At 49.8% G+C, this 14,378-nt stretch overlaps 2 protein-coding genes across 4 annotated transcripts in view; both read right to left on the reverse strand.

Moving 5' to 3' along the window:
- Positions 1-1,016: 1,016 nt before the first annotated feature.
- Positions 1,017-6,713, reverse strand: thoc6 (THO complex 6). The gene is made up of 13 exons (XM_086184520.1): positions 6,598-6,713; positions 5,666-5,757; positions 5,515-5,579; positions 4,925-5,028; positions 4,803-4,840; positions 4,303-4,351; positions 3,981-4,052; positions 3,446-3,548; positions 3,312-3,361; positions 2,455-2,517; positions 1,864-1,974; positions 1,607-1,735; positions 1,017-1,231 (listed from the first exon to the last, which is right to left on the reverse strand). Exons 1-13 carry the CDS (start codon positions 6,610-6,612, stop codon positions 1,151-1,153), a joined length of 972 nt encoding a protein of 323 aa, XP_086040646.1. The 5' UTR covers positions 6,613-6,713; the 3' UTR covers positions 1,017-1,150.
- A 442-nt stretch (positions 6,714-7,155) lies between these two features.
- med15 (mediator complex subunit 15) overlaps positions 7,156-14,378 on the reverse strand; it is a 12,763-nt gene continuing 5,540 nt past the window's right edge. Inside the window, exons 6-18 of one of the 3 annotated variants that reach the window (XM_086184488.1) lie at positions 12,924-13,147; positions 11,537-12,007; positions 11,152-11,259; positions 10,602-10,757; positions 10,397-10,515; positions 10,180-10,307; positions 9,880-10,014; positions 9,410-9,473; positions 9,020-9,086; positions 8,785-8,942; positions 8,550-8,716; positions 8,379-8,477; positions 7,156-7,731 (exon numbers count right to left, since the gene is read on the reverse strand). In XM_086184488.1, the coding sequence (XP_086040614.1) occupies positions 7,595-7,731; positions 8,379-8,477; positions 8,550-8,716; positions 8,785-8,942; positions 9,020-9,086; positions 9,410-9,473; positions 9,880-10,014; positions 10,180-10,307; positions 10,397-10,515; positions 10,602-10,757; positions 11,152-11,259; positions 11,537-12,007; positions 12,924-13,147 (2,033 nt within the window). In that variant the 3' untranslated portion in view covers positions 7,156-7,594. The other 2 variants (XM_086184490.1, XM_086184489.1) reach the window with 2 other exon arrangements.

Below are 14,378 nucleotides of genomic sequence, written 5' to 3' on the forward strand. Positions count from 1 at the left end.
GGTTCTTCAGCTCTACGTTCTTGATTAACGTTTCCAGAGGAACGCGTAGAGTCACTTTTTTATTGAAGAAGTGAAACATCAGGAAGATCAGACCCTTCCTGACCCAACAGACCCCACAGATTCTGGTTCAGGCTCTTGTCATCTCACGCATTGACTACTGCAACTCTCTTCTGGCAGGCCTCCCTGCAGGCTCATTCAAGCCTCTGCAGATGACCCAGAATGCAGCAGCACGTCTGGTCTTCAACCAGCCCAAAAGGGCACATGTCACCCCGCTGCTGGTTTCTCTGCAGTGGCTTCCAGTCCAGCCAGGATCAAATTCAAGGCACTTCTCTTGGCTCACAAAACAATCACAAGAACGGCTCCAGCCTACCTGGAATCCCTGATCCAGGTCTACTCTCCTTCTCGCCCACTACGCTCTGCATGCCAAAGACGCCTGGTGCTTCCAGCCCAGCGCTGCTCCAAATCTCTAGCCAGACTCTTCTCTTCTGTTGTTCCCAAATGGTGGAACCAACTACCGAACTCTGTGCGTTCTGCTGAGTCCCTTTCTACTTTTAAGAGTCAATTGAAGACTCAATTGTTCAGAGAGCACCGAGGCACTGAACCTGACTCTTCTCCTCTTTGGGGTAGAATCAGTCAGAGGGTCCAAGACCCAGCACTAAGTGACTATGTAGCACTAACTGGGTTGTGTCATGTTGTATGTTTGTCCAAAAAAAAAAAAAGGGGGGGGGGGGTGACACTTCTTCTGCCACTAGATGGCAGTACCTGTGACCAAATCACAACTGAAGCACTTTTGCGCTTCCTATGGACTTTTCCTTAATTAAGTCTGAATTCTTGCTTGTGTTGTACGTCGCTTTGGACAAAAGCGTCTGCTAAATGAAATTGTAGAATTGTAGAAACTCGCAAATAAAACAATAATCTGTTCAGGAAAATTTGCAGAGGTCTGTAACAAGAAGTGGCCCCCCCTGCTGGAGAATAAGTGAGTTACAAATCGATAAAAAGAAGACAAAGATTTTATTATCAAGAGACAAAAATGATACAAAAGCTGTGAGGTGAGATTCTAAGATACAAATGTGTGTGTTTCCTGTATGTGTGAGGACCAGCCTGAGGATTCAACCGTCCTCATGGGGACGCGGTGGCGGCGTGGCACTGCTCAGAAGCGGAGTGAGAAGGCTCTGTAGGACATGTTGGTGAAGACGTCGATGTGGTCGCTGCTTCCGCCCACCGTCAACACCTGTCGACACAAAACATGTGAGCCTGTGTCTGAGTGATGCGTTCAGGTGCAGTCAGGGAAAAAACCAAAACCAAAATGCTGTTTAGAACTCTTGGTGACCAAAATAGAAAACAAAAGACTTCATAAATTCATAAGTTCAGCCCAAACACTGTCGTCTCTGGGTCATGACATCATCGCAGGCAATTTGTCAGGTCTGTCACCATGACAACAAGCCAACCATTTTGAAAAAAATGGTTCTCTGAATAGAGTTCCGATCAGGCTACAGGAAGCCTGACCCAGCGTCAGGATTATGTCTCGCCCAGTTGAGACTTCTCAGCAAGCGTACTGACGGCGCGAGGCATCGGCAGCGAGGACGCGGTGCCTTCAAGGACTTACCCTGTGCTCGCTGCTGTTGGTGTTCAACTGCAGCGTGTTGAGGCTGTGAGGTGTGCAGGGAATCTGAGCCTTCACCTCCCCACCCAGCAGACAGTGGGACACAAATGGACCCTCACCCACTGCCAGAATCTGAACACACACACACACACACACACACAGGTATCCACCTTAATGAGGACACCAGGGTTGACCCTCAATGAGCTGCCTTCATCATGAGAGGAGCATCACCCTCGTGAGATCAGGTGGAGGGGACTCACCATGTCCTGGTAGAAGCTGGCTTGTCTCTGGCAGCCGCTCAGGGGGAAGATGGATGTGGGGGACAGCGAGCGGAGATGCCACAGGGACAGAGACGGACCGCCGCCGCACAGCTGGAGGACAAACTCTGTTACACGATTCAGCGCCCAAGTTCACGGAGAAATATCCAATCCAGTGTGATCATGAAGTTATGCTAACGTGCTAACATGTTGACATCATAACGAATGGACCAGCTTTCAGACGTCATTTTGAGGAAAACAAATATTTGCTCCATGTAAAAACATAAAAGCGCTCGTCCTGTTGGCAGTTCCGGGAGATCAGGCCAGCATGCTAACGCGCTGACAGTAACAATGCTAGCATGTCATGAATTAGCATGTTTAAAAGCTAACATATAATTTTAAGTGTTAAATTAATGGAGCAAAAGTTATAAGAGCTCCATCTGAGATGCTTTACTAGAAAAGGTTAAAAAAAAGAAGTTATAATTATTAGCTACATTAGCATAACGCTACAACACGACTGATATCTACACAAAAAGTGGGAGGAGACTATTCCAGGAGAATTTTAATGCATCGTGTGTACTGGCATTTTCTTACCATCCAGTCGGAGTCGGTGGTCAGACAGCTGATCCACTTCCCGTACTGAGGCCGGGCACAACTCTGACAAGCACGGGGATACGATGAGTGAGTCAAGCAGGGCTAACAGCTGACACCATGCTAACTGGAGACAATCGCATCCTGTCACCGAAATACAACGCTAACAGCTAACAGCAGTGAATACAGCTGTGAGGCTGGTTTCTGAATCTCTGCGTTCAAGTTTCAACCCTTGATTTAAACGACGTTCCTGAAAATTTAAACTGTTTTGCATCATGTGACCATCACATGCAACACCAGTTTGAATAATGAACCCTTTGAATCTGTCAGTACTTTTCTAGACCACCTAAATAATATAATACCCATGACACTCAGCTGGTGTAACAATAGATACGATGATGCATTCAAGACAATTTGGAAGGTGCGGGGGAAAAGGCAAACTCTGAGATGAAATTAATTAATTAAATTGTGTCAAAATTGCTTGTCAGAAACTCGGGTACCACGCCACAGCTTCAGCAACGTCAGAACATCAAACAAAGCAGCTTTCCAAATGAATGATGAATAATTTGAATGAAATTATCGTTCCAAATTAATTTTTTCACACGGCTCTAATTGTCTTCCGTAGATTTGAGCACAAACACTGAAAACAACTGAATCTCATCAACGGATTTGGAAAATCACATCATTGCCGTCGGTTCTGTTAGCGGTGAAGCGGCAATGGTCAGTGAATTGCTGTGTCTTGCTGCGATGCATCATGGGAGTCGTAGTTGTCTCCACCAGTTTTTTTCTAATTCCCAACAGAATTGTTCATGCTGATGATTCAAACACGTCGTGCATCAGGTAAACAGGAAGCGCCTCACCTCGTACTTGTGGACCTCGATGCAGTGCACGCTCTGACCCGTTCGGCTGTCTGGACACAGAACGCCGCCGTTCAAACACCATTCAAATCATCAGGATTTGGTTTTCTGACCAACATGGCCCCCCCACCACTCACCCCAAATCCTGACGGCACCATCCTCACCCCCCGACAGAATCTCCGCCTCCCGCTCCCTCACAGCCAGGCAGTGGACGTAGTCTGAGTGTCCCTGAAGGACCGACTGAAGACGGAGGACCAGAGTGTTCGTTATCGAAACAATGACAGCTTTTCTGCAGTCAATATTTGGGCATCTGTCACAGGACGTTAAACCATAAATCAAAACGAAGCTTCTCACGGACAGACTTGTTTTTCCTTCATCCTCTTGCAGGCCTCCTATTGTTTCAGGCACTAAACGTCTGACTTCATCCACAATCGTTTCATTTTCCACTTAAATTTTTACATTTAAAAAAAAATTAGTTCACAAAATAATTGTGAAAATCACAATTATTACTAGAAAATGTGATGACCGTTTGTGGAACCCCCCTCATCCACTAGGACCTTCACTTCCTCTTATATATCTCACGATACTGCGACCGAGTCAACGCGTTCACGCCAACGCCGTCTCCGAGGCTCCGCCCCCACACACACTCAGTTCCAGGACTTCCTCACAGACCTTGAAGACTCCGCGTTCCAGGTCTAGGACGTGGATGTTGTTGTCCCCTCCTCCGACAATCAGACTGTTATCCTGATACACACACACACACACACACACACACACACACACGGAGGACAACAGTTTGTAGAAAGAAAAGATTGACGTGGGTGTTTCAGCAGCCACTGCGACAACATTAGCAGTGGCCGCTAATTCTGAGGTAACGAGGGACGAGAGGGGAACGACTGAGGAGGGCGAGTCACGAACACGGGTGACGACATGAAGGGAGTCAGAGACGCTTCAGGTTGTGACGGGCAGGCGGAGTGTGTTTGTGTCGACTCACTCGAGGGTTAATGATCATCGAGTTGATCTCTGGGATCTCCAGGCTGGATCTACACACACACACACACACACACACACACACACACACACACACACACACACACACACACACCTCCTGATAAATGACAAGGCAGGGAAAAAAGCATAGCATAACGCTGATGTAAAGCTAGCTGCTGCAGTTGGGACTACAAGTCAACTGATGTTCCCAGCATGCTCCTGAGGAAATGTAACTTGGGTACAATATGGATGACAATGTCCTTATATGGATTTTTGCATCCTCAGTTAAACAGGAAACGTGATTGTTTTCATTTCTAACATTGAAGATTTATGCTAAATAATTCTGACACTGTTTTGGTTTCTCCAAGTGCTTTTGTGCAATTGACATTGTTTGTCCGTGTTCTGATATTTCTTTTATTTGTGAATGGAACTCCTGATATTCTCAGCGTCACCAGCTGTGTTCATTAGGGTCAGACAGGAACAGGAAGTACAGCAACTTCTCACTTGTAGTTGGGTCTTTTGGTCCAAACAGCTTTGGCATTCTGAGGAAACAAAGAGTCAGATATCAGACAGACATGGCCGCTGACCTCGCCAACACGTGTCACGGAGTTTAAATCAGGCCGCACCTTCTTGATGAGTTCAGCCCAGTTCCAGGCGCTGATCTCGCCATTTCCAGCGCTCAGCAGCTGACAGTCGGTGGACAGGAGGGAGAAGACGGGACCTTCGTGAGCTGAGACGACAATCACATCATTAACATTCGTCGCTCAAAGGAAATCGGCGCCGACACACAGACGACTTCAGCTGGAGCTTCTGCTGCTGCCAGAGGAATGACGGGAAAGTTCCTCAGATTAACACAAGAACCGACAGAAGGTTCTACCGGGGCTGACGTGGATGTTTGGAACTGGTAACTGATGGATGAAGGTGACAACGGCGAGGAATTTGGTGGCCTGCAGATGTGCCTGCTTTTATCGGCTTCTAAGCTTTGACATCTAGCAATCAACCTGGCGGCCCGCAGCTACGAGCTCACTTGGTTTGCTCTTCCTGCCAAATGCCAGTTAAGAAGATGGAATGGCGGCGTTTGTCTTTGATGGTCATCTTGCCACCTACTCACTGAGACAGTTGTTTATCTGCCATGGGTGGGCGGCGCCGACGGAGTGGCGCTCAACATGTCAGGAGACGACCCCCGTCAACGGAACATTTGTGTGATAAAACTCACCTGTGAATGAGAGAATGGGTTTTTGGCTTGATCCCGACGCGTCCGGACTCAGAGCTGCTGAGAGGCTGCAACATCATCATCATCATCATCATCATCATCATCGTCGCTGTCATCATCACATCAATGATGAACCTGTGTCGACGGCTCTCACCTGAAGATGGCAACGTCTCCATAGTTGTTTCCAGCTGCCAGAAAGCGGCCGCAGGGAGAGAAACTCTGGGAGAACACCGACATGTGGAGGAGCTGCAGATGACAAACATGCTAATTATCTCCGTCAGGGTTGGATGACATCACCGCTAACGAGCAGCTGCCTTCAATGACCTTGACACCCCCCCCCCCCCCCCCCCCACTGACAGTGCCGGCAGCTGTTTCAATTCACTGTAAAAGCTGAAAAGTCACAACTGTCTTCTACGGCACAAATGACTTCCTGGCAAGGACTCACCGTCACCTTGTTGCCGTGGAGACAAAGGACAGAAAGTGACTGACAGTTAATTGATATACTAACATTTTAGTCATAAAGAGAAGTCTCACATTCTCCAACATCTGAGGAATTAAGTGTGGCGCCTCCTGCTGGTGAGGTCCTGAATGAGCCACTGACCTGTTGACCTTTTCACAGGTAATCCTTTCTCACTGATGGAGGCTTTTTATTTTTTAAATAACTCATGATCTTTATTTATCATTTAGTATGAATTGAAGAAGTAATTTGCTCCCACACTTCGATGAATTTGTGTTCAGCGACGTCTCACGAATCATCAGGCTTCTGTGCTTCAGAGCAACTCGCAAGAGGCGCTGTGATCTTCAAGCAACATCACAGTGACTCAAGTCTCTTAAGTGTCTGGAAAGCCTGGAAACTCATTCAACCTGGAACCGAACCCACCAGAACCGTCTCTGGCACCAATATGACACATCAGAATTCCACATGAAGACGTGTTGAGTTAGCAGACCTCAAAACTGGAACTTAGGGAACATTTGATCAAGCTACTCGGGACAAAGCGCGAGGGAAGAATCGGCAGCGGGTTCGGGTGGAAAAAGGAATGAAGGTTTGGGTTCGTTCATGTTCTAAAGGGTTCTGACGGACTTTACCTCGATGGGACCCATCCTGCTGGAGCCGCGCGCCAGCCACCGCCTCACTGCACAAACGAAATTAAACCAAATAGCGAGAAAGAGACGCGCAGTGCAGAAGGGCGCGGGAATGTGACGTAACGCCGGCGCGAAGGGAGCTGGGAGACGTAGTGCAGAATAAATGGGTGCCCTATATTTTCTAAATTGACTGAAAACAATGCCAGCATAATCACGAGAAAATCATATATATATATATATAAAAACGTATACGCATACGTGTATACTTACATGTGTGTATATGTTTATATATTTATGTCTGATATTTAGGATTTGTAAACATTAAAAAGCAGATGGAATTCAATAATTCAAATTATTTTGCTGGAAACTGGAAGAAAATGTGGCCCTCAAAAGTAATTTACTTTTAAAAAAACATATTGAACATCGTTCCAGTTTTAAAAGGCGCACACGAGAACGTTTGTTTAAACTGATAAACGCATTCTCCAACTCCTTACTCGGTTTCTTCAGTCTCGTTGAACCTCATCATTCAACATTCATCGTTCACTGTGACGAGCTGCTGGAGACTTACGGCACCCACGAGAAGTACAACAATGCATGTTTGATCGTGGACTCGACTTCAAAAATCCTCCTGGCCAGGGTTCAGATGGGAGCAGACCACAGGAAGATGACATCATCTGAGGGTCTAATGACATCATCAACCATAAATGTTTACATCAGGATGAATATAAAACGAATCATCAGATTCTCAAAGATTTTCCAATGTGAAATGAAAAGTTGTTGTTTTTTTTTTATTCACGATAGAAACAAAAAACACATTTACATGTTCAAACCTTTCTTTTTCTTCACTCTGTTTCACGGAATGCCAGGAGGCGTTCAGGGAGCAGAGCACAATCAGGAAATATTATGTTTACAGGAAGGAAATATGGTTTACAGGTAAAAAGCGAGGTTTAAATAAACGTTCTAGTGTCTGTGCAGATGAAGCTGAGCGGTGGGCGGGGCTTCAGGCGGCAGACAGGCAGGCCTGGCGGACGCTCTGAGCCCAGGTGTTGAGCAGCTCCGTCACCGAGTGTTTGTCCGGCAGCTGCAGCAGCTTGGACGTCATGTTCTTGTGGACCCTCTGCAGGAAGCTGTTAGCACCTGATAGACAGGGACACGGGAAGTCACATGACCATAACAAACTTGTTTCCTCAGCAGGCATTGACGTTCAAACGTCAACGAGCCTCGCAGCTCCTCTGGTCATGACCGTGAGTTCAAACAGGTAAAATGCGACACACAAGGAAGCGTCAAACATCTACTTCCTGTCTACTGAGAACTGCCTCAGTTCTGAAGACGTCGGCGTGTCCTCCATGTTTCCTCTTACCCATAAATCTGTGCGGCTGCCCTGATATCAAGAATACATGGAATGTTTTGGCCCGTGACAGTTTTCTGGTCCATTTCTCGCATTTTTCCACTTTGGCTGTTGGTGGTTTCTGGGTTTGCGCGACCAGCGTGACAACGCCAAACAACCTAACCTGGAGACAAATCCAACCCAACAGCATCGATCACTGATGGCTCTGACGGGCAGTGACAAGATTCTTGACGATCTGTGCCATCGGGTGGTTCTTGGTTCTGGACTCTTTTCAACATGGCAGTCGAGTCAAACATTTGACAGCTGAACAGAACGTTAACATTTGAGGTGAGAAACGGAATCACCAGCACCAGTAGGGGTTGCCGGCTGACCGCCATGTTTGAGTAGAAGCCCAGCTGTGATTCAGTCAGAAGAAGCTATGGTTTGCGCAACTCACCGTACGTCTCGCCGTCGTTGGCCCAATAAGGACTCTGATCAGGATAGTCAGCGGGAACACTGAGCTGCAGAGGAGGAACGCTGGGAAGGTTCTTATCATCTGAGGACACAACGACAGCATCAGTAAGGAGTTCATGACCGAGCAGACGTGTCCGGCGGCGTGCCGTCTCACCCAGCCTGCAGACGAGGTGCACGGTGCCGTTGTTACTGCAGTACGAAGGATCCAGGTTGACCAGGAACTTGACGTCGAGCCGGGCCACCTCCCCCTGCAGGATGTTGGGGATGGTCTGACGCTCGTCCTCCTCGTGCTTCCTCTTCCGACCAGAGATGTTAGGACCACTGAGGGACAGAGGACAACATGTGACCCTCATTCACCTTTAAACACCTGTAACCTGTAAGTGACCTACGTGATGGGCGGCCCGTGGATGGCTGTCATGGCGGGGGCGAAGGTGCGGTACAGTGAGTGGTTGAAGACCGGTGAGCGGATGTTGGCCATGACAGCGTCCAGTAGCGGCTGGCACAAATACTGCTGCTTGGTGGGCACTGGCGGCGGCGGCGGAGTCGGCTGGGACGACAAGACAAAAAAAAGAATTAGAGGACAGCAGGAGACGGCGAGGGATGATGTCACAACTAGATTCTCACCACGGCCATGTCGTTCTTCAGCTTCTCTAGAGCGATTTCACACTTCTGCAGCGTCTTCAGGGGACACCTGAAGGTCAAACAGGACATGACACATGAACCGTTCCTCCATTCTGCTATGGAGTGTCCTCACTCAGAGACAGGACGCCGTTAGCGTCTTGGTCCCAGACATGATGAGTCACAATCATCGGGACAGCAGAGCAAATCAAATGTGAGGAGGAGAACAGCGAGTGTCTGACGAAGCCTGCGGTCATTTGGACTCAGGAAGAGAGCAACGCCGCTTCCAGACGCTCCCTACATATCCAATATGTCTGAGAGGTGCAAAGCATTTGCTGGTTTTATTTAACGTTGTGTCTCATAGGAAAACTGTCAGCTGGTCTTGGCAGTCGTTACCGGGTGGTGGGGTCCGTCAGGATGTTCAGCAGACTCTTCATCTTACTCAGGTCTTTCTTTCTGTCTGTCAAACAAACCAGAAGAGGAAGGAAAAAAGTGTGAAAACTGGGTTCATCTGACTCCCTGGACTAACTAAAGCCGCCGTTAGCTTGTCTGCCTCGTAATGCAAAAGTCAACCAGAAGACGGTACGACTGCAACCGGCTCGAAGGCCACAGCCGCCTGTCAATAAATCGACTCCTCTCTAGTTCTTGGAAACGTGGACAACAGTAATCCAGCTACCGAAGCTGAAACCATGGTAACAATAGAAACTGTGGGTGTGTTACAGTCAGCTCAAATCTTCTAGTAGAATGGGACGGTTGTGTTAGCATCCGCGCTAAGCTAATCCAACTGACACTGCCTCTCTATAGACAGAGTGTAAACACTACTGCAGTGATTGCCCTCCGATGGCGAGCGTTCCTCCGCTGCTCACCTTCGTTTTTGTCGATCTTGTTGATCATCCTGCGCAGCGGCTCGATGTACTTGGAGAGCTGCTTCAGCTTCTCCATGTACTGCTGGTCCTCCAGAGACGTGGCGCCAGCTGGACTCATCACGGAGCTGGGGTTCCCTGTCACACGCGGGACCAGAATATCCAGGTGAACACCGGCAACACAACTCATTTCAGTTTGAGTGAAATCTGATGGTGATTTGAGCTTATGATGGTCACATAACCCTGAACTCATCACACTTCACCACTCGGTTTTCCTGTGTGTGTATGCGCGTGCGTGGCTACCTGGCGTGTTGAGGGGCCCAGGGGAGGGGACTCCACAGTTCAAAGGGGTTCTGGCAGTGGCGGGGCTCTGGGAGGGCTGGGGGGACGGGCTGGGCTGGAACCCCCCTGGAGACGGTGTTGGACCTGAGCTGCAGAAAGGAAGTAGAAGACATGTGACACAAGAACAAACTGTTCCAAGTGATCTCAGCAGGACGATAATGGCCGACACCCTTCATACCTGGCAGAATTGGGCTGTGAGGTGGGAGGCTGTGGAGAAGGCTGGGGGGGCGGAGGCATTGATCCCCCAGCCTGGACCTGCGCCGGCGAGGGTGATGACATCATTGAATGCTGCTGCACCTGTGGAGGAGGGTGATTGGATAGTAGAGGGAATCAAAGCCTACGACAACAGGTGGCAAAGATGAGCAGGACGTCGGAGTTCATACCTGCTGCGGCATCGGGGGGCCACCCACCGCCGCCGCTGCCGCTGCTGCAGCAGCTGCGGCCGCCGCCGCTGCCGCTGCTGTATTTGGAGGAGGGATGGAGGCGTTCAGGGTAGGCCGGGGCAGCCGGGGGGGAATCTGCATCCCAGGCCGGACCAGCTGCAGAGGGGACATGTTACCATGACAACAGGCACATGATGCTCCAGTATATCTGTTTCCGACGGTGTCTGATCATCTCAGCGGCAGTAAACTCTGAGAGGAAGCTGGTGGATGAAAGCGGCTCGCCATAACTTCACCACATGACCAAACTCTCATGTTGGAGCTGGATTGAGGTGGATGAGGTGGGGTGGACGGACAGAACTGGTGATGACATAACTGCTGAAGTGATGCAGCGTCTGCGTGTGCTCGAGTGGTGAGCGCTGACATTTGTTTCCTGTCTCTTACACTTCACTTCTACTCACATTTATGTTTCAATGCTGGAACATTCTAGAAGAGTCTGTAAATCCCAGTGAACACAGTGACTCCTGTTGTGTACAGCGGCGTGCAGTCTCACCTGTCCAGGTACGGCGCCGGCGGCTGCAGCAGCTGCATTGAGCTGCGCCTGTGCTGCAGCCTGCTGGGCTTGTTGTGCTGCCTGCTGCTGCTGTAAGGCTGCCCGGGCCTGCGCACACACACACACACACACACACACACACACACACACACACACACACACACACACACACACACACACACACACACACACAAAATGGTTTATCCCTTCAAGAAATGAATTTAACCCTTTAATATTGAGCTCAAGTGTAACGTTCATGCATCAAGTAAAACGCCAGAACTTTGATCCAAGCGTTTCAACAACAAAGCAACAGTGGAAACAGAAGCAGAGCCTGGGACCCGGGAAGGTCCTGGAGCTCTGAGGGCTGGACTGGAACTGCTCTCACCTGGAAGGCCTGCATCTTCAGCTGGTGCTGCTGCTGCTGCTGCTGCTGCTGACTCAGTGAGTTAATGGGGACGTGTTGAGCCGTCGCCATGGAGCCGGCCAGCGACTGAGGCACCATCCCGCCCTGCTGCTGCTGCTGCTGAGAGTGCGGAGGCATCTGACCCGGCTGGGCCTGGACCTGCTGCACCATGTGTTGGATGGACTGAGCCTGAGCCTGAGCCTGTACCTGAGCCTGTACCTGGGCCTGAACTTGGGCCTGGGCCTGGGCCTGAGCCTGAGCCTGGGCCTGAGCCTGAGCCTGAGCCTGGGCCTGGGCCTGAGCCTGAGCCTGGGCCTGGGCCTGAGCCTGAGCCTGAGCCTGAGCCTGAGCCTGAGCCTGGGCCTGGGCCTGGGCCTGGGCCTGGGCCTGAGCGTGCTGCTGCTGCAACTGCAGCTGCACCATCTGCTGCTGCTGTATCCTCGACTGGTGCATCTGCAGACACACGAGAGGGAACAAACCATGTTGCTTCTTTTATTTGATCACGTTTCAGAGAAACTCAAGCAAGCTAGAAGCGCAGCGGCTGCCCACCAAGCCTTCGCCACCCTGCTGTTACATGATCACCACCCCTGGATCATCACTTCTGGTGCTGAGACACACGCCCGATTGCTTCAAAAAAGTCTCATACAGAAAATGAATTAGCAGATATGAATACCAGATACTGCTGGGAGTCGATGGTAGATTCAAAGATTTGTTCACTGTCTGTGACCTCATGAAAACAGCTTCCTTATTTGGTCAGAACTTCAGGAGACCAGCATGTCCTGCAGCAGGTTCAGGTCTATGAGTTGGCATGTGACCTCCGCCGATGAGCTCACGTTCCTAACGACAGAACAGCCAAGCTGACTGACTGGCTGGCAGGCAGGCGCCTACACGTTTCACATGATGTGTCACGTGTGTAGGCAAATGTTTACCAGCAGCGTTCCATCCTTCACACTCCCAGTCATCCCAGTCTGGATTTTCTGCTCAACACATTAACTGTAATAAAAGCGCAGTTTTGTTCCTGTCCTTCAGTTTTTTCTTTTCCTGCAGCTGATTAATGACTCTCCTTAGACTGAGATTTAGTCGATTACTCGGTGGGAAACCGAGAAACTGGACTCCTCAGTGTCAGATCTCTGCCTGGTGGCAGCATCAGAGTCCTAACAGAGTCCATTAGGACCTGGAAACCTGCGTCTCTGTGTTCAGTACATGATAAATCAAACTCAAGCAGACATGGTGGATGGCAGGCAGAGTAAAGAGGTCTGTTCTGTACTGCTGGTTTGAGGGTATGGGGGGGTTCAACACCCGAATGCAAGAACTGGATCAGGTCACCTTGTGACCTGGTGAGCAGCTCCACGTCTAGCAGGGTGTGTACCTGGTTCTGCTGCTGCTGGCTCTGGGCCTGCTGCTGCTGTTGCAGCTGCTGGTTCTGGTGGTGCTGCAGCTGCTGCTGCACTCTGAGCTGCTGCTGCACTTGGAACTGCTGCTGCTGCTGCTGCTGCTGCTGCTGCTGGGCCTGCTGGGCCTGCTGGAACTGCTGGAACTGGATTGACTGCTGCGGCACCATCTGCTGCATTGGCATCTGGCCTGGACCCCCGACTGAAGAGAGGACAAAGGTGAAGGACAAGCCAGCGTACAGCAGCGCAGCAGGCTCAGAGGTCAAACACACAACGTGCCAAAGCGGAGACTGAAGGAAGGAGGTTTTCTCGCCTGGATTTTGTTAGTCTGGATCAATCAGATCTGAACAGTTTCCTGCTTGGTGCAACTAGTTTGGCATCATGCTTGACATTTTGCGGAGGTGAATTTAATTCTTGTTTAATGCAAACAAACCAAATAATTTGGTGTACAAAACGTTGCGCGAGGTACTGAGGTTTTGAGTAGACGGTCCCTGCGCTCTGGTCTCGCAGCCGACAGCACGTCCAGACCAGCGTAGCTCGTTCAGGCCACAGGACGGCTTGTCTGGACAAAAACCAGCTTTTAGAAGTTTGCCCATGTTACTGCAGCTGGAGAGACAGAACAGAGTTTTGCTTATGAGTTACTACCCTGGACGTGGAAATCTGTGGACAACTTTCCAACTTTACCAAACTGCACGTAACAAGTCTGCTGGCAGCTGAAGGTCCAGAGAGGACCTGTAGCTTTTATTCCATCACAACAGCTCATATCTGATCTGGTTGTTGTGAGAAGATCCCACACAGCCGTCCTCCATCTCCAGACCCTGTTTACACACAAGCTTTAAATCTACTCAGGTGATCAGATCACAAGTGGCGGGGGGGGGGGGGGGGGGGGGCAGCAGCACATCGCCACGACACAACTGTGTCTATCATTCATCTCCAAAGGCGTCCACATCTCCTGACTGCCTACATCACTTCTGCTCCACCACATCCTGACCTGATCACCTGGTTTCCTGTTCTGTTCTTGGTGTCTTACTGAAGGACACTAGACGTGGTCAAGCACGTCCCCGACCACCACACTCCTGTATTTACCACTGTCCTCTTCACACATTGGCCCTCATTTCCTGAGATCTGGTTGCTGGAATTGAAACTCCAAGTTCTTACTGCAATCATGAATAATCAGTCAAATCTATTGTCAAGTCTTTGTCTCCCATGATTTTAAAACCAGCAGGGACCCATGTGTGCCCCGCCTCCCTGGTATTCCCAGTCTGGGATGGAGAGGAATGTCTACTCTGGAGCAGCTGGTTGGACCAGAATCAAAGGTCGCTCTTGCCATATTTCCTGTCTCAATCCCGCCCACTTGACGGGTTCTCATGGTTCACTCATGATGCATTTGAGTCACACTGAATTTTTCTCTGTGAAAACAAACTGAACAAATT

The sequence above is a fragment of the Aulostomus chinensis genome, chromosome 18 (genome assembly GCF_037954235.1).
Source record: "Aulostomus chinensis isolate RoL2024-O1b breed Wild chromosome 18, RoL_Achi_v1.0, whole genome shotgun sequence".
Lineage (NCBI taxonomy): Eukaryota > Metazoa > Chordata > Actinopteri > Syngnathiformes > Aulostomidae > Aulostomus > Aulostomus chinensis.